Here is a 25036-nt window from a genome sequence, read left to right as displayed (position 1 = left end):
CTCCCCGCCAGCACGCGGATAAAAGCCTGCGTACGGTTCTCCAAGGTCAGAGTCCAGCTTTCACTGAGACCGGCTCCATTTCAAATTCCCAACATGAAGGTCAGTGACAGATTCAGAGGTCTGGAGGGGGACTAATACCCTGTCACTCAGGGCTGTTCCAGCCCCCAGAGGTATGTTGTCTGTTTTTCAAATGTTAACATTTTATTATTTTTTTCCTCGCCTTTAAAGATCTTAACCCAGTTGCTGGCCAAGGAAGAATCACGGGCTTTCTGGGACAAAGCCGCAAATCCGACCTGCCTTCTACTTGCTCAGCCTGGTGCAGGCTGTGACTGGTGGGACCCTGAGCCCACACGCTTGATGCTCAGGACATGGCTGTGGGATGTCTTGGTCTGAAGTCGCCCGACGCTGACTTGGAGCCAAGGACTTGGGTGCAGAATCCCGGAGGCCCCATGGGGAAGTAGGGTGCAGATGAGCTAAAGGAGAAAAGCCAATTAAGCTTGTGCCCCAGCCCAAGGGATGCTCTCCTGCTGGTGACTTGGGGGTCCTGGGAGGGCCCTAGACAGAGAGGAGACACCCCACCCCAAAGGCGAGCCAGCTGGAAGGTGGTGGTGAGCTGGGAACAGGTCAGCTGCAGGAAAATGGGGGATGTGGGACTCAGGGCTGGGTCCATAGTGTCTGCAGTAAATGGGGGTCTGCAGGGTGGTGGGAGAGAAGGGCAGCACCCCAGGAAGAAGAGCAGGGACATGAGGCAAAGGGCTGGCAAGGGGCCCACTCCCTGCTGACCAAAGCCCTTTACCCCCCAGGCAGGGCCGGCGTGCCCCCAGCTTTGCCTCAGCTGGTTCTGGAACTATCCTTACTGATGTGGAAACAATGCCGCCAGCCTGAGCCCTGGAAACAAATGTGGCCTTCCCACTTGGCTGGCTGGTGGGCTGGGCCTTCAAACCTCCACAGGGGGTCATGAAGCGGTGGCCGCTCCAGCTGCTGACATCGCGAAAGTGAATGGGTCAGTGCAGTTAGCTGTACAAACACCTTTTATTTGGATGTGGCGACTCAGTAAATATGGACAGTGCTCATCCCAGACAGCTGCCAGGCACGAAGGAGAGATAGATGGTGGCTTTTCGAGAGAGCAGTCAATGACAGTGAAGCCAGTTTTGTCTTCGGTGACTCCTTGTACCCCTTTCCCTCCCCGCCCCCCAGGAGCAGAAAGAAGCTGATAGAAACTGTGAGCTCTCCAATCAGCTGAGACAAGTCCCTCCGCGTCCTAACTTATTGCAGGGACAGAAGTGTGTACAGTTACGGGCTGTGCCCAGCCCACAAGGACAGGGGACCCAGCACGAAGCTGAGGACAGGGCTGGACCCCTGCCCAGGTCACAGACGCCACACGCACAGCTTCCTCTCAAAACATTTACTTTGAAACCAAGCACCTGATGTTTAGGTTCCTGTGTGTGCGATGCCAGCCTTTTCGTTGAGAACGGTCCAAAAGTCAAATGCCAGTGCGAGGACCAGCCCATGGTAACCCTCATTACAGGAGGCTCCACCCAGGTCGCAGCATGGGGGACGTGAGGGGAGTGGGCGCCCACCTGAGAGCATGTCGCCCGGACAGAGTCCTTTCCCAGCCTCCTGAGAGGTCCCCCGTAATGTGACAGGGTGTCATTGCACATGACATTCTGCCTCCTTTCTTAAGACCTTTTCTGAGGGACAAGGTGGCTTCTAGTCCTTCTGGGTTGCAGTTGGGGTGCTGGAGGCCTCATGCTGCACGCTTTCTGAGAGAGCCCCTCCCCGGGTCTTATGATATAACAATTTTATAGAGTCACTCACTTATATTCCCACAAATCTACCCCCCAAATTGATTTTACACAGATTTTCCTTGAATCCCAAAGCTGGGGCGGAAAGGGAAGGGGATGGGGGACGGGGTGGCCAGGTGGCCGGTCCCCACTGCAAAGCAGAGCAGTAATACGGGGCAGGGGAAGGTCTGTGCGTCTAGGCAAAGACGTGGCAGTAGTGACAGCACCGTTTTGGTTTTAAGAAAGTAAGACTGAGCATTCCCGTGATCCTGCTCTGGGGACCGTCCTCGCAGAGTCCCCAGCCAGGCGTGGTGGAGTGGCCCAGTGAGGGCGTTAGAGATTAGTATGTGGAAGAGCGAGGTTGGCGGTCAGTCCAAGAGTCAGTTACTTTCCCAGGCAAAAGACAAGAACAGCTTTTCTGTGTTCGTCCTGATGATTGAAAATGCCCAAATGGACATGCAGAGTATGATTCCGTCGCTCAGTCTGAAAAGACGGTCTGTTAGTCTCACCAACATTTTGTTGATGTGTTTCTCATCCAGTGAACAGGCTTTCCAAGCATCTCGCAGGGGCAGGCCCGGCTCCTAGTGGTAATAGATGCTGAAGGCGTGGAGGACATAGAGCAGAGTGGTGATGAAGGCAAAGAACTGCAAGGAGACAGCGTGACAGCGTTAGACAAGACAGGGGCTGGCCCTGCCACCCTCCATGGGGTCCTCAGCTTCGGCTCTGACTCCGCTGTGTCCCCTGTGTGCCCTGTGTGCACACGCCACCAGCCACCTGCCCCATCCTCCTTGAAACTCTCCACCCGGCGTCCTGAGGCCACACACCGCGTCCTGCTCAAGTCTCATCTATGCCTGTGTGCTTCTCCACCTGCTGTAAAGCAGCTCGTAAAGAGTCTCGTCTCCCTCCCTGCCATGGGTCCTCTCTCTCATGCTATTCTTGTCCTAGGCATCTGCCGCTGCCGCCTTCTGTCACCACCGGTGCCCCAAGACTCCCACAGTTTCAGTTGCCAGCCCAGCCTCCGCTCCGAGCACTGGCTGCTCAGCTGCCAGAGAGCCTCAGAGGTCCCGCCAGCTCTCCAAGGTCTGTGCTGACTCCTGGGATTCCCCACGAGCCTCACGAGCTCAGATGGCGCCAGGACCCTCATCCTGTCCAGCTACCCAAGCCACACACCTGTGACCCCGACTCCTCCCTCCCCCATCAGCTACGGCCAAACCCAAGGTCGACTGGCTAGTATGCCCACCTCTCTCTTGTCTCAGCGCCACCATCCCTCACCAGGACTTCTCATGGCCTTAACTTGTGCACTTCTGCCCAATCTGCTCCCCTAAACTGCCCGAGAGAAAAGCGCGGCCTTGTCTAACCAGCATGTGGTGGAAACTGTGTGACGACCCCGCCTCTCAGGACAGAGGCCCTCACCCTTAACATGTCTTCTAGGCCTTCCCTTTGTCCTGCTGTCCACTCACACTCTGTTCTCGCTCATTCGTTCGTTCATTCATTCATTCACTCATCAAACAAATATCTTTTAAGCACCTGTTATACTTCAAAAATGATAGTAGCTATGACAGTGAAAGTTTGAGAACTCCTGTCCTCCTGGAGCTTACATTTAGTGGCAGAAGCAGAAAGCAACCAGCAGAAACCAGCAGAGTGGTAGTGAGAGGGGGACAAGTGCCCAGGAGAAAATCAAGCAAGAAAGGGGGTCCTGGGGGAGGGGTGCAGGGAAGGCACCTCTCACTGAGAAGGTGACCTGAGAAAGAACAGAAGGAGGAGAGGGAGCTGCCTCCCGGAGTGAGGGTGTCCTTGCCAAGGTCCCAAGGCCAGAGAATATGTCGTGTGTTCAGGGGGCAGCAAGGAGGCCAGTATGGCCAGAGCAGCTGACCAAGAATGAGCAGCGGGGGTGCTGTGCCAGGCCACGGAGGCCCGGGGGCCGCAGCTGGAGTGGAGACTGGAAAGAAGCTGAAGCAGCTTGACGAGAAGGGAAAGAAGACAAGCTGCAAAGTCTACCCTAGTGGATCACAGTGCTTGCCTGGCACTCCATTCTTACGCTGGGACAGCACCCCACGCTGCACCCCTGTGGGAGCCCCCAGATAACACAGGACTCAGACTCAGTCTGCGTGTTAGAGTCCCAGCTTGGAAGTTTTCAATGTCCGGTAAAGGAAGAAGGTTGGACCACACTGGAGGAGGCCTCTGCTGGCTGTGAGCCCCTGCCACATGAGGGCGCTGTTGCACAAATGGAGCCGAGAGGCTGCGGTGCAGAGACTAGCAGGCAGACAGCTGGGGCCTGGAGTCTGCGCCCCTGGGCCTAAGGTCTGGAGGTCCTGCTTGTCCTACCATTCGCCTGGGCCACCTTGACTTGGGTCCCATTAGCTGACGTGTTCCCCCTGTGTACTCTGTCACTGAAGTGAAAGGGAATCTGGGCTCCATTCCACCAGCAGTGGGAGGCATCAAAGGTTCTTCATAGGAGAGAGGGGTGTTCCAATTGTGTTTTGGAAAAAAAAAATCTGAGGGTAGTGAAGTGGATGTCAGAGGTTCTGAGGTGGAAAAACAGGAGAGGTGATACCTGAGCCTGAGCCCGGGACACACGTGCACGTGCACACACACATGCACACACTCCTCCTCTGTCCCCGAGGCTCGTCAGCCCCCGGGCACAGGGCCTCCCGCCACCCCTCTGTCCCTGGGGCTCAGGACTCTGGTCCAGCACCCACCGAGGCTGCGGTGTTTATGAAGTAGTTCTTCAGGTCGTCGGTCTCAGAAACGATGGTGGCATGCGCCTGCAAGACAGCCGCACTGGTGTACAGGATGCCGGTTGTTCCGTGGTACAGGCTGTCCTGGAACAGCAGAGTACAGGCCCTGTCACACGGTCACCTACGCGCGTGGGTGCTTCCCTTTGACTACACAGCTGGGAAGAGTGAGAAAAAGGGATGCCCCGCTCTCCAGGTCCTGCTTTTTTTTGCAGTGTTTCTCATGAACTATCTATGTAGTGAACATAGTGGGTTAATAAACAGCAATAATGATATCGACATTAGCCAGCATGACTGAGCACTTATTCCGTGCCAAGCTGTTCTCTCACCTGTCCCATTCAACCCTATCAGCTAGGAAGTAGGTCTTGTTCATCATTAGTGCCATTGTGAAGAAATGGAAACAAGGTCAAGGTCACTGAACAAATGGCTGAGACAGGTTTTGAATCCAGGCCACATTAACTCCAAGCCTACGCTCTTAACCACAGGCGATACGCAGACCTCCTGTGTTCTGGGCACCGTCCTAACAACATACACATGTTGCCTCATTTCATTTTCACAGAGAATTTCCTGAGGTGGCTCTGTTGTTATCTCCATTTACAGAGGAGGAAACTGAGGCTTGGCTCACACACGGCAGACTTGGCAGAGTCCGCTAACCTGATTCCAGATTTCAATTTTGGAACCTCTGTGTGAAACTCCCAGCAGTGTCCTTCAGCTCAACAAGAATGTCATGCAGCCATTAGAAATGGTTATCAATTCTGGAAGGAATGTCACCAGAGGCAAATCATAGGCATTTTGCAAGCCTGAATGGAATATTCAGTTTAGGAAAATTCATTGGTAGATGAAAGAAAGCATTAGAGAAAAAGTTAATGGGGTAGGGCTGTCACACTCCCTGAGAGAGGGACTGCCAGTCAGCGTGTGTGATGTGACTTGAAGCTACTTACGAAGCGTTCCTGCCAGAAAGGGTTAACCCATCTTCAATAACCAGTAGTGCTAACTTCCAGCTTACAGAGAGTTTGGGACTCAAGGAAGGAGTCATGTCACAGCAGGAAGAAGGAAGCAGGCAAATCCAGAATAGGGGACCTACTACAGGACAGCTGACCTGGCTTCCACTGGCAGAGGTTGCTGCTCTGGACTAACGGTACCCAGGAACCTCACTGCCCAAGTGTGATGCGTGGCCCTGGTGAGGATCCTGACCGAAATGGGCCAACACATTGGAGTGGGACCTGGGTCTCAGAGGACCAAAGGATTAACTTTATGTATGTGTGAAAACGTAAGACGCATGCATGCATTTGGGAGGCATACTGAAGTGTGTAGAATGGAGTGACGTGATGCATGGAGATTGCTTAACATTCTTCAGGGAAGAAAACAAAGAGTAGAAAGCAAGTGTGGTACAATCTCCACAACACTGGGTTCTGGGCCATCGTCACACGAGGGCCAGTAATACAACCCTCACCACGTCTGTGTGTGTTTTAAATCGGTCAACATGGAAAAATCTTACATGGTTATCAAGATGATGTGACAACATGAAAAATAATTAGTGATGTAATAGTAAATGAAAGAATTGGCACACCAAATTATTGGCTCACTGTGATTAGAATATATATACATTGCACGTAAAATTTGTGAAGAAAACGGAAGAATGACTTAGTGACCGTGAGAGGCCCTTGAGACTGCGGCGATTTTTGTCCTGCCAGCATTTCCTTCAGTGTTTCTCCAACATTTTTACCACAAATAAAATTGGGGGAAAATGTGTCGGGATGTGCTTGATACGGGAGTATAGCTGACCCCTGAGCAATATGGTTTGAATTAGGCGGGGCCACTAACACGCGATTTTTTCAACAAATGCATACAGTACTGTAAATGTATTTTCTCTTCCTTATGATTTTCTTAATAACATTTTCTTTTCTCTAACTTACTCTGTTGAAAGAACGCAATATATAATACATATAACACAAAAAATATGTGTTAATTGACTGTATAGTATTGGTAAGGCTTCTGGTTAACACTTGGATACTAGTAGTTAAGTTTTGGTGGGAGTCAAAGTTATACATGGATTTTTGACTGTGCGGGGGGTTGGTGCCCTGAGGCCTCACGTTGTTCAAGGGTCAACTGTATACAGAACGTGTATATTCCTAATAAGGGAGCCATCAAAGGTTTATACAATGAGAGATTAACTCTGGCAGAGCAACACTTTCATTCTGGTTTAACAGAAAACTCATGAACATAAGAAGTCTTGGTTCTGTGGGGGCCTAGCCCAGAAAAGGTCTCTGGTTCTCCCTCCCCACCCAGAAGGCCCACTGTCCCCACAGCACCCAGGACACCGGTCTGGGAGGAGCCTGAGGGCCTGGGTCCCCTTGCTGGTTCTTACCAGAACTTTCCAGAACTCGTATCTCTTATAAAATCCAAACAAGTAAGACAGCAGGAACATCAGAGAGAAGAAGAACGAGGTCAGCGAGACGTACATCACCCATCCTTGCAGCAACGGGTTTGCCACTTGGGTGGAAGCCACCAGGATCCAGACCCAGAACCCAAACACCTGTAAGACAAAACCGTAGAAGGAGGGGCTTCGTTTGCTAGTAGAGGGCATGCTTCCCTTTGAGAGTCTTTTCTCTCCTCAACTTTGGTTAAAAGCTGTTATGGTGAATGTATGGTGGCAGAAGGCTGGCCCGGAGTCACAACTTTTGTTGGAAAATTCAAGGGATTAACACACAGGTTGCCAATGGAAGGACTTGGCTAAATTTGGCATGTGGATGTGTCTTCTTGGCCCAAATGGTGTTGGCATACACAGTTTTTTAAACGTTTCTGAATAAGTTGCCAACAATTTAAAACAATATTTCACATGAGAAAACCATATTTCAGACATTTCTTGGGAAATCCATAGTTCTGGCCTCAGTGAACCCATTTCCCAGACCAGAGTAGGCTGAAATGAGCCGTGACATAGAAAACGTCCTCTGTAAAAAGGACCTGGCATCCTCAGTGGACCACATCACCTCCCTGCTGCCCCATGCCATTGGGCGGCGTGCTCCCTGTCGTTCACATTCACTGTGGACTAGAACTCTTCTGCTCCTGGATCCCCTCAGCCCTGCCAATGCCTTCCTGGCCCTGTGGGTACTTTGTTTGGAGCCCCAGGTTATCATGTCTGACATCCTCCAGTCCATTACCAGTTTAATCACCTCCCAACTCTGTCCAGCCCTTTATCAGCCCCACGGTGGAGAAAGCAACCTTTCCCCTGTCTTCTCTGGGTTCTGCCTTTGTTTGCTTTGGGGCTGGGCTTTGTACCCCTATTGGAGAGCCCCAGGGAGGAATTAAATGTCCACTAGACACATGTCCAGTTAGAGGCCTGCAGGGAGAGGGACCGACACGAGCTCCAAGTGGTTCTGCTGTTGCTTTGTCTCCGACTTTCTGAGCAGCTCTCCTTCCCGGGGCCTCCTTAGGAAGTCCTTGTGAGCCTCCTGGGTTCTCTGTCCTTTCACTCCCTTTATGTCTGTGCTTGGAAGCACCACAGCTGCTCGATCCCAGGAACCCACCTCCACCCCACTTCTCTCTATGGCTTCAGCCCCACACACCCACCCACTTGCCCACTGCATGTCTCTGCTCTCTGCAGGAGCCAACCCTGACCTTGCATGACCCTAACAACGAGTTCCTCATGATATTTTGCACCCTAGGCACCTCACCTGCCTCATCCCAGTCCTAGCCCTGCCCATCAAGCTCCTCAAATCCAACAGGTCCAAAGGCCTAACTTGATGCCACTCCCAAATTCCTTCAGAGCCCAGCTTCCTCAGTGCCTTCTGAGAATTGTCCTCCTGAGGGAGAAAGGGCTATGGGGCTGGGGACGGCTACCTGGAGGCCTCCAGAGACAATGACAATGTTTCATTTCATGCAGGGTACAGTGGGTGCACAGGAGTCTACCTTCTATGAAGTAGGAAGATAAGTTTGCAAAAAGAAGAACTTGTTGGGTTATGAGACCACTGGAGTTTTGGGATGATAGGGGTGGGATTGCGGCTTGGAGAAATCAGACTACCAGATTTTTGAACTTTCTGTAAAGTCACTATAATCAAGAGAGTTATCATCAGTGCAGGTGATTCACACTTCTCAGGAGACAGCTCACCCCATGCCTAGTGCTGGTGCCTTTCCACATACGTTTTAAAATCAGCTTGTCAACATCTGTCTGCTGCGATTTGGACTGTGTTAAATCTGGAGATCAATTTGGAGATAACTGACATCTTTCCTTTGTTGAGTCTTCCATGGACATGGTATGCCTCTCCGATTGTTGACATGCCCTTTGACTTTTCCTATCAATGTTTTGTAGTTTAAGGCATTATAGATGCTATGCACATATTTTTACATTTACACCTAAGTATTTGATTTTGGGGTGCTATTATAAATAATATTGCTTTTTAATAATTTTTTACTTTTCCAATTGTTCATTGCTAGTGGATAGAAACAGGATTGATATTATGTGTCAACAGTGTATCCTGCAACTTGCTAAACTCATTTATTAGTTCAAGGAGGTATTTTTGGTGGTTGGTTGGTATATTTCTTGAAATTTTCTATGTATCTCATTAGATTTTAATTTTTGTGATTACTAATGAGGTTAAGCTTATTTTTGTATATTTCCTCTTCTGTGAACTTTTTTATTGGTTCCAAATTCCTTATGGCTTTGTCATTTTCTTATTGATTCATAGAAATTCTTTCTAATGGTGTGGATCTCATTATAAATATTACAACTGTATTCTGCAAGCACACCACACACATTTTATCATGTCTTTTGATGAACTGAGTTCTTAATTTTAATGTAAGTAAACATGTTAATCTTTTCCTTTATAGTCTGTGCTTTTTGGATCAAGTTTAAGAAATCCTTCCCTACCTTGAGTCAGGAGACTATTCTTGCATCTCAGATATTCCTTTGATGTTACTTTCTTTCTTCCTGAAGTACAACCGTTAGTTGTTTCTTTAGGAAGCTCAGTTGGTAGTAGTCAGTTGGAATTGTCAGACAATGTCATTTCCCCCCAGCACTCATTTGCTCTCAGCACTTCTGTTTTCCCGCTGTGTTCTGCCTCTTTTTACATCATTCCACTGTCACTGCTGAGAGCCTGGCTGCCAGATGAGCTGCTGCCCCTTTGTTGGACTCTGCCTTAGGTGTCTGGCTGCTTTTAGAGTCTTCTCTCTGTTTATGCAATGCTGATGCAATGTGTTGAGGTGTTGGTATATTTTTATTAATTTTGCTTGATATTAATTTTATGTTCAATATCTGATGATTCCATTAGCTTGGTCTTGGTAGCCAGATTCTGTAGTTTGTGGTTCCTGTTCACATGTTCCCCACTATGAGTGGACTTCAGTTGTGAGCACATGACTCTGAATGATGCTACTAGAGACCCTCTGGACTAAAGCACCCCACTTACAAAGTCCTGCTCTGCACTTTCAAGTTCTGCTTTTCATAACATACCCCGGCTTTCTGAGATATGCTATCATCTTACAAATAAACAATCCATAGACATAGCTATGCTGCCCATCCCTTATGAGGCTTCACTGCCATCGTCCTGGACAGAAAATGTACTTTTGAATTTATGGAGAATTCATGAGAGAAGCCAGAAAAGAACAGGAAGTTGACCACAAGGCAAAGGCTTGTATGGGCTGGGCAACGCTTCTGGAAGCCTGGCAGCTCTTGAAGTACCAGCTGTGGCAGACCTTAACAATCAGCCTCCAGGTAGATTTGGGAAGTGCCAGGCTGGGTGGAGTGGGCGTGGAGAGGTGGGGGCTGCTGTCGCCTCTGAACTGGGCCCTTCAAGTTGATCCCAGGGACAGGACAGCTGATGCTGCAGGAGGTGCCAGGGCTCAGCCTTAGTGTCCTGCCATGCACCGTGGGAAGTGCATACAGATACTGTCACACAGCCAACACCCAAACGATGCTGGCTATTAGTGGGGTGGCAGTCAGGACTGAGTGACTATACCGGAACTTGTACAATGGTAGACTCACGTTAGACTCTGAGGGCAGAGGGCAGTCTGTGCCCTTCTGCTGTACTCCTAGTTCCCAGCACGGGGCCTGGAACAAAGTAGGTGGGGATGGGGTCTGCAAACATTCTGCTGAATGAATGGAGATAAGAGCCCCTCACATTCACCAGGTACTTTACAGTTTATAAAATGCACTCTCAGATGGCCTCATTTAGTCTGAACATCAATTCTATCTCCCTTGGGCTTTCTAAGACCAGCGAGTAGCCCTTGATACATGCCTCCACTTTTTGCCAGTTAGCCTGTGCCAGGTCCAGGGGAACAAGGGTACCTCAGCCCCACCATGCCTATCGGTGCCTTTCCCCTCTTACCATTAGAGACTGCCCTGGCCAGACACTACCACACGCACATTACTTGCACGTCTGCACTTAATTCTCACCACAGTTTGTGAGGTGGAGGGTGCTGGAGGGGACTGAGGCCCGAGGTGGCACAGGACACAGGATGGGACCCTGAGGGTCTCTCCACACAATCAGACTTCACACCTGAGGGCAGGGGCCTCTGAGCGTTTGGGAATCCACTCAGATTGCACAGGAGTCTTCCGAACTGGCTTCAGTTTTATACAATCAATGTGACACAGAAGGATGCTATTTACTTTTATTTCCACTCTCTCCACCTTCTGAGCAGTGGAAAGGACCAGAACCAAGGACAAATCCCAATGAAAGAAGCCCAGTCGAGTGTGTTATCTTGTGTCAAGCAATCTGGGTTGGTTATTTTTTCCCCCCTTTTTCCTCCTCCCCCTCCCCACTCCGGTTCAAGCTGGTGTCTTCTCAGTCTAGTTGTGTAGGACACAGCTCCCTGACCCATGCTGGTATTATAAGCCTTGAGCTCCCCCTGGCTGAAGCAGTCAGTCGCTAGTTGTTGATTGTCGGTCGGCAGCTCTCGCCGGCTGCTGGCCTCTCACGCTGGCTGCCGGCCGCTCCTGGCAGCACACAGTAGCCCACGGCGGCACACAGCAGCCCACTGCAACCTCCGGCTGCTCACAGCAGCCCAGCTCCAGGGAAAGCCATTGTTCACAATCTTAGCTGTAGAGGGCGCAGCTCACTGGCCCATGTTGGAATCGAACTGGTGACTTCTGCGTTAGGAGCACGGCGCTCCAACCACCTGAGCCACCGGGCTGGCCCAGGGTTGGTTCTTTATAGGTAAAGCAACTTCGAGTGTTTATCGTTCCTTTTTTTTAAAAAAAAAAAAAAAAAGAATCTCAAATTGAGTTTTCCAGGTTTTCTTGGCAGCCTCCACGGCTCTCTTCTTTTAAGCCCCATTTTGTATTTCCCAAGAGAAGGACCTATTTTTCGATGTTTGGGGCTGATCCTTGAAGTAGAAGAATACTGTGTTGTAGCTGGGTGTTGTGATCAAGTGACATCAATGTGTCACTGTTTCAGTGACTCTATAGCCTTACCACCCTTGGGTTGTATTTATGTTTTCAAGTCTGAGCAGAGTCTGTTCTCATGAACAAACACAGACTGCATTTCCCAAAAACTGGGCTGGCACTTGAAAGCATCTTGAAGGTAGGATGGAGCTGAACAAGAAGTCTGGTCACTCGTTCTCTTCTAGAGCATGGAGAACAGCCCCCTCACATTTAGGAAGCTGGTTGCAAAACCCACCTATTAGGACTGAAATAACAGCCCTCTGATGGGAGTCAGGGGAGAAATGCTGATTCCGGGTCTGGGGGGCAGTGGGGCCTGGGCAGCTCATCACACAGATAGTGAAAACTCTTTCAAGAGCTCCTGGGTTAGGTCAAAGGATTCAGAAGGCCCATGCCAACAAAAGATGGGACAATTTGAGCATCAAATAAGTATAACAGCCACAATGGCTTAGAATAATCAACTAAGTGGAAACCCATGACTTGAAAATGATACTTTTTAAAAAGTTCACTTTGGTCACTTTTGGGGTGTTTTATTTTGGAGGCAGCAGTGCTCACCACTATACCATCAATCCTTATTGTTTTGGAAAAAAAATGCTTAATAATGGAAAAGAATCAAGCCAAAAATATGGCGCAGGAGTAAGGAGTCTTTCCCTCAGGGCAGCCCACGGACTCCTGTTCCTTCTGGAATATTGGGGACTTTGAGACAGGCCCCAAGCCTGATTGGGCTGTTGGGAGAGGCTGCGTTGTTAGAAGTTCCCCAGATGCTGTAGCCAGGACGAGGACCTCAGACCCCATGTCCTCGCTCCCACTCCCGCTCCTGCCAGAGAAGAGGAAGCACTGGTCCTCCTGGGTTCAAATCCCAGCACTGCCTTCTGGGCAGGTGACATAACTCATCTGTGCCTCTACGTCCCTGTCCATCTGATAGAGGTGGCATCGCACTGACCCATCTCAGCTGCTTCTTGTGCAAACGGTGAGCGTCGTGTAGCCATTGCTGGCCATGGTGGCCATAACCACTTGGAACGGCAGAGAAGATGGGGTCTTTCCCTGAGAAAGACCCAGATGAGGAAACGTCTATGGCTGGTCTTCCTGAGGGGTGGGACGTTCCCTCTGGGAGAGCTGGGGGACTAATCAGCAGGCTGAGTAGGACACATCCTTCTGAAGAGTTGATGAAGCTTCGGTCACCTAGAAAAATATACCTATGTACATGCAGAATGTTTGTCTACAGATCTAGGGGCTCCCAAGCCCTCCCCTCAAGCCCACCTGCAGCCCCCAGGATGAAGTCCATTGCCATCTCCTGGGAAAATAATGGTGCTACCAACTGCGCTATTATTTTGAGACTATCAATCAAAATATTAAATGCACATAATGTTCAACCCAGCAATTGCACTTTTGGGAATTTGTCCTACAAATAATGCACGTGAGCAAAATGACAAGTGCACAGGGTTGTTACTGCAGCCTTGCAGTAACAAAGCTAGGAATCCTGCTCCATATTTGCCCAGCAGGGACCACTGAAAGCCATGAGGTCCACACAGTGGGACACTCAGCAGCTTTCCAAGAGGACAAAATGGTGCAAAGTCTAAGAATTGTAGAAGACACAGACCAGTGAGCCCAGTGTGCTATGATTTGTGTAGAAAAAGGAGAAAATGTGTGTGTTTGTGTGTGTACGCACGCGCTTGTTGTAGGTGCACAGAATGTATTTGAATGAGACCTAGTCAATCAATCAGCACCCTACCTGTGGGAAGAATTGCTTGTCTCGATGACACGGTTTTAAACTAACCCAAAACAACCAACATGTAAGTTTAAAAAGAAAGAAGAAAAACGCTGCGCTGGATGATGGAGGCTCACAAAAAAACTGAATGGGAGAGACAAGCGAGGACCGCCTTTGCTTTGGGAGGATGGATCCGTCCACCTGCTGGAGCAGCTAGGAGCTGAGAGGCCTGAGATGGGCAGGGGCTTGTGAGGGGGAGGTGAGGGGCTGGGGCAGGTGAGGGGCTGGGCGGGTGAGGGGCTGGGCGGGTGAGGGGCTGGAGCAGGTGAGGGGCTGGGCGGGTGAGGGGCTGGAGCAGGTGAAGGGCTGGAGCAGGTGAGGGGCTGGGCAGGTGAGGAGCTGGGCAGGTGAGGGGCTGGAGCAGGTGAGGGGCTGGACAGGTGAGGGGCTGGGGTAGGTAAGGGTCTGGGCAGGTGAGGGGCTGGGCAGGTGAGGGGCTGGAGCAGGTGAGGGGCTGGAGCAGGTGAGGGGCTGGGCAGGTGAGGGGCTGGGGCAGGTGAGGGGCTGGAGCAGGTGAGGGGCTGGGCAGGTGAGGGGCTGGGGCAGGTGAGGGGCTGGGCAGGTGAGGTGCTGGGCGAGTGAGGGGCTAGGTGGGTGAGGGGCTGGAGCAGGTGAGGGGCTGGAGCAGGTGAGGGGCTGGGGGAGGTGAAGGGCTGAGGCAGGTGAAGGGCTGAGGCAGGTGAGGGGTAGGGGCTGGGCTGCCACATAAGAGTGAACTTCACACACCACCAGGTTATGAAGACAGACACTGCCTGAGCGATGAACCTGTGTGACAGGCAAAGGCGGAGCCTAAAAGATGCCAGCTCTCAGGTCTGCAGGGCAGGACTCGGCTGAGGTTGGGAAGTGGGCTTGGGTGGGGCTGGCCAGGAACAGAGACACCCGACACCCGTAGCAGGTTTTTCTGCATAGCTGGTGGTATTTCAGCATGGCGGGTCTCACCCACCACTGACACCGACTGCATTCCTCTTCTTACCACTTGTCTTAATTTCCCTGTCAGCTTCACCTCTGTCCCCTCCCTCGCACACGCTGAGCACAGGCTGTACCACGAAGCCTCAGAGACGTCTGGCTGGGAGGAAAAGGCCCAAGTCAAGCCTGGGAGCCAGGTGCTCTAGGCAGCCCTCCTCCGCGGCAGGCCTCCCTGTGGCAGCTTGGAGACCACTGCGTCTGGGGCCGGCAGCCTTGGATAGCTTTCTGGGCATCGTTACCTCCTAAACCGACCAGTTCTGAGAGGCCAAGTGACTTCCCCAGTTACCCGTGGGGGGCATGGCAGGCCTGCATGGGAACTTAGGGCCCCAGGCAACTAGCATTATATGCAAGTTCTATGCTCCATAATCCAACCTAGGACACCTCTAAGCACCCAGTCACCCGTCTTGACTTACAGAGTGAAAATATCGCTCTGTGGCTTTAAGGCTTGCAGGAAATGGCTGGCCTGGTCTCCTGCTCCCCAGTGAGGGCCCTTGTCTCATCCGGTCCACTCCAGGAACAACAGTGCTGGCCAGACCGCCCCTGGCTGACCAGGTCATATAAGGAGCCCTTGGTGTCCTCAGGAGCAATCAGGACAGGCTGGCCGCCAGCCAGGGAAATCAGGGCCCACCTCGGGTGTGCTTGGCTGGCAGGAGGAGCAGGATGCCACATCGGGCAGGGCGGTGAGTCACCTCCAGGTCTCCTCCACTGTTTCCTCCCCACGACCACACCCACCCATTCAGACCCAGCTTTCTCCTGACTAAACAGTACAGATTTACAGTGTAACATAAAATAGAATAATCAAAACATTCTGATCCATCCAAAGTCTAAAGGGCTTTTCCTTCTTGTCTTAAAAACCAAAACAACTAAACATTATTGGGGGCAATTGTTTTTTACCTTTTTTTTTTTTTAACTGTGCACCTTAGAAAAGTTAGAAAGTACTGAAAAGGTGTAAACAAGCAAGAAAGTGCATCTGGTCCCCATAGTGGATGGATTCCCTCTGGATGGATTCCCCACTTGCCAGGCCTTACACTCTGGTTTCCCCTCTTTGGCTCTTATATTTACTAACCTTACGTCCCTTCATATGTCCCCAAGAAGTCACCAGATGAGCCCTGGAGTTGGGCTCAGGCAGGTCCCCCCACTTCTTGCTTCTCCCAGGAACCCACAGATATTCTGTGACCAGTGACCATGACCCTACCCGTCATCATGCATGGAGAACGCAAGATGTCACCATTCATTCCAGTTCCAGTTAATTGCCTGCTCAGCTACTCCCCGCCCCAATCCTGTCTATGACCAGATCTCAGAGGGCAGGGACCAGACCAATGTCACCTCTTTCAGGAAGCCACTGCTGATTACCAAGCCACTAGCACACCCCCCAGGACGTCCTTCATGGTCACTGTCTCTCTTTACTGCCTTATGGTCTTTGTGTCCCCCCAGTGCGGGGCACAGACCCTGGTATGTGTCAAAGCAGGTGCCTGGTATGAGCTGCTGACCAACTCGAGAAAGGAGGCAGGAGACAGGTTACGGGCCTGTCCACTCACTCTTGCTCAGTCTCACCTTCCTGGGCCCGGTTCCCATGCAGGTGGTGCCATGTGGCACCTCTAGGCCAGCCACTGTGGCCCAGCCACACACGGGCATTTCCACCAGCGGCCTGGACCAATGAGGACAAACAGCCATTGTTTCATCCCCACTCATCTCCTGCTCCACCACCTCCCAGACCCTAGGAGGACAGATGGGATCCCTTGAGAGGCTTTCCCACCTCCCTGCAGCCCCCCACCCCACCTGCAACCCCTCACAGCCACACACAGGAAGGACTACAAAAAACTGTGCTGTCAGAGAGGATGGCGTTCAAATGAACACTCCCCCACCCCCAGCCAGCATCACTTGGGTAGGGAGAGGGTCCAGAGGGGCGGGTGGGGGCTGTGAATAGCACACGGGCAGAAAAGCAAAGCTCAGAGATGGGCCAGGGTGACGGGCGGAGCTCAATGGGCTTCTCTGAAATAGGTTGAAAGCCTCTGGGTCCCACCCCCATGATACCTGGACCCCTGGGTGAGGAGCCCACTGCGGCCCCACTCCGGGCCCGACAGATGCCTTCCAGGTGCAGCTGGAGGCCAGAGGGGGGGTCTGGGCCTCGAGTTGCTGTGGAACGTGGGTCCCAGTGGCTCTGTTGCTACAGGGCCGGGCTCTGTGTGGGCACCCAGCCTCCGTCCACTCTAGCCCAGATGGGGCAGACCGGACCATGTGGTGACAGCTGAGGTACAGGGCTGGCTGGCAAGTATGGGAGGGTGCGAGGGAGCAGTGGTTTGAGATAAGAGGGGTAAAGGCCAGGAAACAGGGTGCGAGGTCCTTGGGCCCTTCCTGCTGCTTGCCAGTCTGGACAGCTCTGGAAAGCTCTCCTGTCCCGCAGACCTGCCATGCCCGGGAAAGTTCTCCAGATGAAAGGCCCTGGGAGGGCGCTAGTGGCAGGTGGGGCATCTCTTATCGGTGAGGCTGCTTACCTTGGGCTCCCCGGGGCCAGTGGTCAGCATGTGCTGGGCCCCTCCTGCCACCCTTCAGGAGGACCGGTTGTCTCCTCCAGGACACCTGCTACTTAAGTGGCATCTTGCTGGGGGTCCTCCCTGCAGCAGGCTTGTGACTTGTCTACCTGAGAGGGGCCAGGGGCTCAGGGAAGGTTGCTTGTGGTTTGGCCGGATGGTCAGAGGAAGAAAAGGACTAGAAGTCCAGACATGAGGGACAGGTGGGTGTGGACGGTGCCAGTGAGTTCCGGGGTCTCTGTGATGCAGGCTGGAACTCCAACCACATCTCCTGGCTCCAGGTCCCCTCACTGTCACTCCAGCAGCAGTGGCAGTTGGCTCCAATCCCAAAGTCCCTGCGCCCCTCCTTTGGGCTGACCCCTCCCTGACAGCATGTCCTCCTCAAAGGCCTTTTCCCAGCTGGGTAGGGCTTCCTCCTGGGGCAGGCGGCAGCCCCTTATCACTGCCTGGTGGCGTCAGTGTCTCCTCTCTGCTCTTCCAGCCTTTCAACATGGCGTGAACAGTCCGTGTGGAGCGCGTTCCTTGTGCAGCACCCACTGTGGTGTCCTCCTCCTCCCACACCCTGGGGGGCACGCACCATGCACTGGTATCCTTGGCTACATCCATCTGCCCTGGTGGGCTTCAGAGGCCATCGGGCAGGGTCACGTCTGCCTTCTCATCTTTGCATCGCCGTGCCTGGCACAGAGCAGGGCTCACGAAACATCTGCCGGAACACATGGCCTTTGCGTGGGGCCGCCTCCCTCTTTCCTCACAGCCTGATTTTCCATATGCATTGAGTCCCGGTCCCAGGAAATCCTACTGTCGTGGATGCTATGCCCCTACCCCTTGAGTAAGCATGCTGGGGGCCTTGGAAGCTGTGGCTGAGCACCCCGATTCTATTTTGGGGTGCTATCCACGTATTCCCACATCACTCCTTTCAGAAGGGCCATGCCTGACCGTATCTGTCCAGCCACAGATGTGAACAAAACCATCTCTGAGCCTGGACTCCCTGCTGTCCTTAGCAAGCACATCAAACCTTCCCGTTCATGGTTATCTGCGTTCCTTAAGATGTAGCCGTAAATATTTGTGTTGGTAATGGCGGAATGGTGTGATGACCAAGATAAATAGCAACTGGCCCCTGGCATGACTGCATTCTTTGCCCCTTTGTCTTGTCAATCACCAGTACCTGAGCTACACTTTTAAAAAAGTACCGTGATGGGCCTGCGGAGAGTAACTGTGCAGAACGCCGGGTCACCTGTCTTCTCCCACCCTTCACCCCTGTAAGGAGATTCCACTCTTAACAAATTCTGTCATATTCTTAAAATCCATTGATTCAATGGTTTCTCATACCGGTTTCTCATACCGCTGCCTTCTCATTGTGGTGACCCCCCCCTCCACGGACACTAGCCCCTTATGATCACCTCTTGTTCTTGCCTTCCCCAAGAGCAAAGTCTGGGGCTAGAGCAGCGTCTCAGAAAATACTTGTGGGTTTACAATTGGATTCCGCTGGCAAGAGACCCAGCTTTCTGTGAAGAGGTCCAGATGGGCGAGGACAATGAAACACTATGGGCTGACATTTGTAGGGCTGTCCCGCGAGCTGATGCCTCCAGCGAAAGCCCTTATAGAACCACAGAGCTGTCTTAGGAGATCTGTACTGTTACTCTCTCCTTCGCTCAGGCTCCCACTGGGTCAGCAACCTGCCCGAGGCCTCACAGCGACTAACTAGGAGAACCGTCCCCACAGAATCTACTTTATGGCAGAGTAAGGACTGGCCCAGTGCAGGGGGCGCCATAAGGGTGCAGGCAGCCTGGGGGGCCAAGAGCCAGCCACCCTCACCAGGCCTGCCCTCCACCAGCCCATACTCCATGTCCTGTGCTTCCCTCCCGTTCTCCCTTCCTGTCGCATGGCTGCCATGGGCATCCCCGGGCACTCTGACGGACTCAGTGGTGCCCTGTGCATGGCAGGCGAGGCCGGGTGAGGCCTGCGGTGGTGAGGTGGGAGTGAAGGCGGGTAAACTAAGTCAGCCTTTGCTGCTCCCCAGAAGCTTGGAGAATGGGAAGGGAGCAGAGGACAACAAGGGGATGGCATTTTCCTTTGGGAAAACCCAACTTCTAAGGCAATGTTGCAAGAACGGGGAAGGAGCCTGTCCTAAGCCTGTCCTGAGATGAGCCCCAGGCCTGCTCTCAGCCCTCACAGTTGACCTGAGATAGCAGGGACTATAGGTTTTCACACAGGCTTTTACATGTGAACAGAGAAGCAGCAGTCGTGGGCTGACCCTGAGGGGAAGTGGGACATGGGTGACACGCAGGTGTGCGTCCCCAGTAGGAAGGCTCTGAGGAGAGCTTTGCCTCTGACCACAGTGCCGGCAGGAAAATATCAAACACCAGGGTGTTCCAACCATCTCACCTCTGAACTGGCTGACTCTACAAATCTTCCTAGCTGTTTCTCTCATTAGTCAAAAATCTAGTTAGTAAGTTAACTATTAAAAAGGTCAAAAGTTACAAGACTTCCCTGGACTCTCATTCATAAGGACTCCCGCAGTCCTAGCCACCTGGGTCACCACTCAGCTTGTGAAACAGCTGACCAGTCAACCAAGCTGGGAATCCAGAGTCCCCCGACCCCAGCCCATGTGGCCAAGCAACTCTGTCTGCTCCAAAGAAAGAGGCGGGCATGAGTCACCTGGGCCCCAGGCCCGGCCCAGCGCTGGCACCAGCAGGCACCACACTCACTGAATGAAGCAGAGAGGGAACAAACCATGTCTGCTCTCACCTTAAAATCCATTGATTCAATGGTTTCTCATACCGGGACATTGCATTTTGAAATTACTGTTTTCAAATGAGAAATCTGAATTCCACTGGAAACTGAATAAAATACAAATTTGAATGTTAGGATCTGAAAAGTCTTTTTCTGTTGCTGGTGGAAATGTCAAACAGTACAGTCACTCTGGAAAGGGGTTTGTCAGTTTCCCAATAAAAAACACACATGCACTTCTCACACCACCGGGCAACCACGCTTGGGCGTTTTCCCAGAGAAGTGAAAATTACGGCCACACAAAAGCCTACACAGGAATGCTTGTGGCAGCTTTATTTAGAATAGCTAGAAAACTGTAAGCAACTAAAAGGTTTCTCAATGGCTCGATGGTTACACAAACCACATATATCCACGCCATGGATTACTACAAAGCAATCAAAAGGAAGAAACTGTTGATACATACAACATCCAGCTTGGGTGAACCTCAGGGCTGAGTGGAAGAAGCCAGTCTAAAAAGACCACAGCCTGTGTGATTCCATTTATTTATCTCACTTTTTCAAAATAACAAAATTATAGAGATGGAATTAGTGGTTTCCGGGGTTTCAGGAGGGGGTGAGGGTGCACCAGGCCGGAGCAGAGTGTTGGGGAGAATCTGTAAAAGGAAAGCAGGAGGGAGGCTTTTGTGGGTGACGGAACAGTTCTGTGTCTTGATCCCGGTGGTGGCTACATGAATCTACACATGTGAGAAAATGACATGTACGTATAGGTGTCCCCTGCTATCCAAAGGTTCCTATGACATGGCGGAAAGCGAGGAAGTGATGACCATTAATTCATATGGAAACGTTTTTGAGCATTCCCGGATCCCCAAAGTAACCTGCCAAATCATACCGGATACAGTAGTTTTATGCCGAGTGTCACACCGTCACGAGCTCTCTCAGGCCTTTTTGATTCCTGAGGACCCATCTTGCTAATGGACCACAGACTCGGGGGAGACAAAGCCCAGCTGCTCCCGACACAGTGAGGGCTCTGAGGCTGGATACCCAGACGCCCAGTGTGGTTCCCGGAAGGAGCTCGGGCAGCTGCCTCTGTGACGACCGCTGCAGAACAGACGCGGACGCTCTTTGAACTTTTCACCTTTTTTCGTAAAAGTGAAAGTCCTCTTTGGGGTTCTTCCGGTTAGTGAAAATGAGTACTGATGTAGGGCTTCCGTAAAGGGAAGTGGTGGAAAGCGGACTTTGGGTAAGCGGGGTCCATGTGCACAGATACATCTTGCCCCATCGGTGTCTTGGTTTGATATTGTCCTAGAGTGTGGGTGGATGTAACTACAGGGGATGCTGGATGCAGGAGACGGGAGGCCTCCCTGAACTATCTTTGCAGCTACCTACCTACGGATATATAAGTATTGTAAAGTCAGAAGTTTAAAAACGTGCATTTAGATGTTAAAGACTCTAAAAGAAAGCCAGTTAGGCAAAGACCTGTGAGAGTGGTGTGTGGGGAGCAGAGCAGGTGGGGAACAGATGGCCCTGGAATCTGTGCTATCCAAGTCTATCATGGTCCAGAAATGCAAAGAGCCCGAGACAGCGGGGGCGCAAGGGCCTCAGTGGTTCCACTGGTTTAGTTCTGCTCCCCCTTCCCCACGGGAAGGCCCTGGCACTAGGCCTGCTCTCCAGACTTCACAGTGGGCGCTTAGGAAACAGTGGCTGAGGGACGGGTGGCTGCAGGCACCGCCAATGTCCACTCTGGGCCACCCTGCCACGGATGACATCTGAATCCAGCTTACGGACTTCATTGTCTCTGCCCCACTTTGCTGGCCTCTGCTCCCGGTTTTAGAATCCACTTTCTGGACTCACGTCCTTAGGATGACATCTGCTCGTCTGTGATACCTGGGGCCCCAAACCTAGGAATCTGCAGGGACTGCCAGGGCTGGAGCTCTGCAGTCAGCCCGCGTGGGCAGCAGTGGCAGCATACCCAGGTGACAGGGCATATAGGGCTTCTACTGGCCGACTCTACACTGTCCTCTCCAGCCCGGCATGTCCTCTGCTCCTGTGGGGTTAGAGTCGCCACTCGCCTCGATGATGATGTGATGTTCTCCCCTCCTCCTTCCCCGATGAGAGGAACACACGACTCTATATGCCTTGCTAGGAACGCTTACTGAAGAAAAAAGCCAGTGCAGAGCAGCGCATACAGAATAACCCAACTAAATACATCCATGTGTATGGCGGTCTCCCCTTACCTGCGGAGGGGCACGGTCCAAGACCCCAGTGGATGGCTGAAACCGCAGCCAGTACCAAACCCCACATATACTGTGTTTTTTCCTATACATATGTACCTATGATGAAGTTTAATTTATAAGTTAGGCATAGTAAGAAATTAACAACAATAACTAATAACAAAATAGAGCAATTATAACCATCTACTATGATAAAAGTTATGGGAATGTGGTCTCTCTCTCAGCACACTAGCATGAAATTCTTTTTCTTTCTTCACAGTTTCACGGATGGAAGATTTGTTCTAACCGTAGATCTCAGCAACCTCAGCATACAATTTTTCTTTCCTCATTAAATCGAGAACTTCCATCTTTTTCACCTCAAGGAAGCACTTTCTGGTTCTCCTTGGCATATCTGAAGAGCCAGCATCACTACCCTTGCGCTTTGGCCATTATTGAGGACGATAAGTGTCTCTTGAACACACACTGTGATACCATGACAGTCAATCTGATAACCAAGATGGCTGCTAAGTGACTAATGGGAGGGTGGTGTATAAGGGACACGCTGGACAAAGGGATGATTCATGTCCAGGGCGGGCCAGAGCGGGCCAGAGAGAGAGTTCATTATGCTGTTCAGAACGGTGCACAGTGTAAAACTTATTGTTTATTTCTGGAATTTTCCATTTAATATTTTCAGACCATGGTTGACCACGGGTAACTGAAACCACAGGAAGCAAAACTGTAGACTGCTGTCTGTACATATCTGTAAAGCGCCCATGCACTTTACTCCTCTGGGAACTCCATTTGCAGGAGCCAGCACTGTTGGGGAGGGTACACGAAATGGCCCCTCGAGCCCGGGTGTTTCCTGATCCCTGAAGCCGCAGCCCCCAGACCTTGCCTCTGGCTGGTCTCTCCTGGACTCCGAGCCTTTCCCTCTCCTGCCCCCCAGCCTGGAAGTCCAGCCTGTCCTTTGAGGTCCAAATCCACAGTGGCCTCTGTGACAGGCCTGGACCCCTCTCCTACTTGACAGGTCAGGTGGCCTCTCCTTGCTGGTACCACAGCCTCCCATGATCACCTGCTTGAGGACAGGCTGACTGTGGAGGGGAAGTGCTTGCCAGTCCCTCCAACAGTCAGGGACCTGGGGAGGTAGTGTCACCCGTGGCTTCCATGATGGACATAAAGCATATGATTGACTCAACACAGTCCTGGCAATTCACGTGGTGGTTCTGAGGTGAGGGACACACCCAGGTCCCGCACAGAGACCTTGCAAGAGCAACAAGATGTCATCAGCCTGGCAGGATGCCCACACTTGTGTTCCCTGGAGGGCAGCCCTGGCAGAAACCTGCCTCTTGGGTGGGGTTTCAGCTGGAGCCACCAAAGTGCTCAGTCCGCCCTGCCTGGCTCCCTTTCTGGTTGTCGTTAATGGGCGCCCTTTAACCAGTTTGCCAAAAGGTCCCTCAATTGAACCCAGCCTTCCAGGCAGATGAGGACAGTGAGAGGGCTGGCCAGGTCCAGCTGAAAGTTGGAAACACTTCCTATCTGTCTGTCCCTGCCTGAGGCAGCACTGCCACTTTCAGAGGTACTAGGAAATGTCGCCCACAAGCTAGATATTTCAGGTGTTGGAAAAACAAACTCCTTTGCCCTGATTTGTTCACCAGACTTGAGTGTCCCCATCAAAGCGGATGGTGACAGTAGCTCAGAGAGAGCTGAGCTCGGTGAGCACTGTCTGTAATGGGAACACGCCAGCACCTGGCAGGAACGGCACCAGAATTCAGAGGTGGGTGCCCCAGAGAGTAACCAACGCTGGGACAGGTTCTCCTGTGCAGCAAGGGCAGCTCGCTGGGCTGTTTTATGGGAGGTTGTCATAAGCTCCCTCCTTGGGGCACCCGCATAAGTCAAAGTTCAAAGTCAGCTGACGAGACAATTAAGAAGAACTGCAAGACTTCCTCTCGTCAGGAAAGACAGAACCCCCCCCCCCCCCAATTCGGAACTTTAGAAAAGCACAAACAAGAGGTCGGAGACAAGAAGCGATATAATTAAAGTCCGTGTCCAACATTATCTTGAGGATTCAGAATATTCTAGCAGCTGTCCCCCGCCCCCTATCACGGCCCACGGTGGGGAAAGGAGGAAACCCACCAGCGCTGCAGGAGCCCGGGGGAGCGTAGTAGGGACTGGGCTGCTTCCCGGGCGGCCCCATGGGGCGATGGGGACGCAGCAGCCCCGCAGGTCCCCCTTCCTCCCTCTCCCGGGGGACGGGAGCGCGGCAGTCCCCGTCTGCCCCCCGCTGTCCGCAGGGGCGCACTCACCAGCTCCGGCAGGAAGAAGGCGTAGGGGATGGTGAGAAACAGCGTGAGCCCCGTGGGCACGTCGGGCGGCGCGTGGGTGGTGGGGGGCGGTGGGTCCCGGGAGGCCATGCTCGCACCCTGCCTGGTGCCCGGCTCCGCAGCTCCCTCCCGCTGCCCGTCAAATATCACCTCCTGCCCGACACACCCATCGGACGTCGCCTGGGAGGGACAAAAACGTTCCAGCCGAGCAGGTCCTTCCACTCGCTCTAGCCAGAAATCCTCAGCAAAAGGAGGGCTGCGCCCCAGGCCGGTCCGGCCTCCCTGGCGGGGCCGGGCGGGAGCGCTGGGTAGGCAGGCTCTTCCTTCCTAGGAATTTTTGAATCCTAGAGCGTGTTATTCTAGGCCAGCAGCAGCCACTACCCCCCAACCTTGTGCCCAGAGTGTCGGCTAAGGCCGCTGGCCACGACAGACACGTTTATTTAGCACCTACTATGCGCCGGGCAATCTGCAGACCGCTCTGGTGTTCCTCACCGCCCTGCACGCGGCTAGTTCGCACCTTTCCCAAGGGCAGAGACCAAGAATCTGTGAGTTCAAGGCAGGGACCATGGACCTGCTGGGTCTCCTATGGCTCTCCGCGGCTCCTTCCTTGTCCACCCCTG

General features: G+C 52.3%; 1 protein-coding gene across 1 annotated transcript; it reads right to left on the bottom strand.

Moving 5' to 3' along the window:
- Nucleotides 1-1042: 1042 nt before the first annotated feature.
- Nucleotides 1043-24626, bottom strand: MALL (mal, T cell differentiation protein like). Its single transcript, XM_033100945.1, has 4 exons — nucleotides 24399-24626; nucleotides 6888-7055; nucleotides 4484-4606; nucleotides 1043-2428 (listed from the first exon to the last, which is right to left on the bottom strand). The coding sequence occupies exons 1-4, from the start codon at nucleotides 24504-24506 to the stop codon at nucleotides 2366-2368; spliced, it is 462 nt and encodes a 153-aa protein (XP_032956836.1). The 5' UTR covers nucleotides 24507-24626; the 3' UTR covers nucleotides 1043-2365.
- Between the last annotated feature and the right edge of the window lie 410 nt (nucleotides 24627-25036).

The sequence above is a fragment of the Rhinolophus ferrumequinum genome (genome assembly GCF_004115265.2).
Source record: "Rhinolophus ferrumequinum isolate MPI-CBG mRhiFer1 chromosome 13 unlocalized genomic scaffold, mRhiFer1_v1.p Super_scaffold_3, whole genome shotgun sequence".
NCBI lineage: Eukaryota > Metazoa > Chordata > Mammalia > Chiroptera > Rhinolophidae > Rhinolophus > Rhinolophus ferrumequinum.
The sequence above is the reverse complement of the archived record's forward strand: the minus strand, read 5'-3'. Positions and strand labels throughout refer to the sequence as shown.

Excerpts from the sequence above, each read along its gene's own strand:
- MALL (XM_033100945.1), bottom strand. The coding sequence starts at position 24,506 with ATGGCCTCCCGGGACCCACCGCCCCCCACCACCCACGCGCCGCCCGAC. Across the intron at positions 7,056-24,398 it reads CCTTCTTCCTGCCGGAGCTG|GTGTTTGGGTTCTGGGTCTG; the intron begins GTGAGTGCGCCC and ends TTTGTCTTACAG. Across the intron at positions 4,607-6,887 it reads ACGAGTTCTGGAAAGTTCTG|GACAGCCTGTACCACGGAAC; the intron begins GTAAGAACCAGC and ends CTGCTGTTCCAG.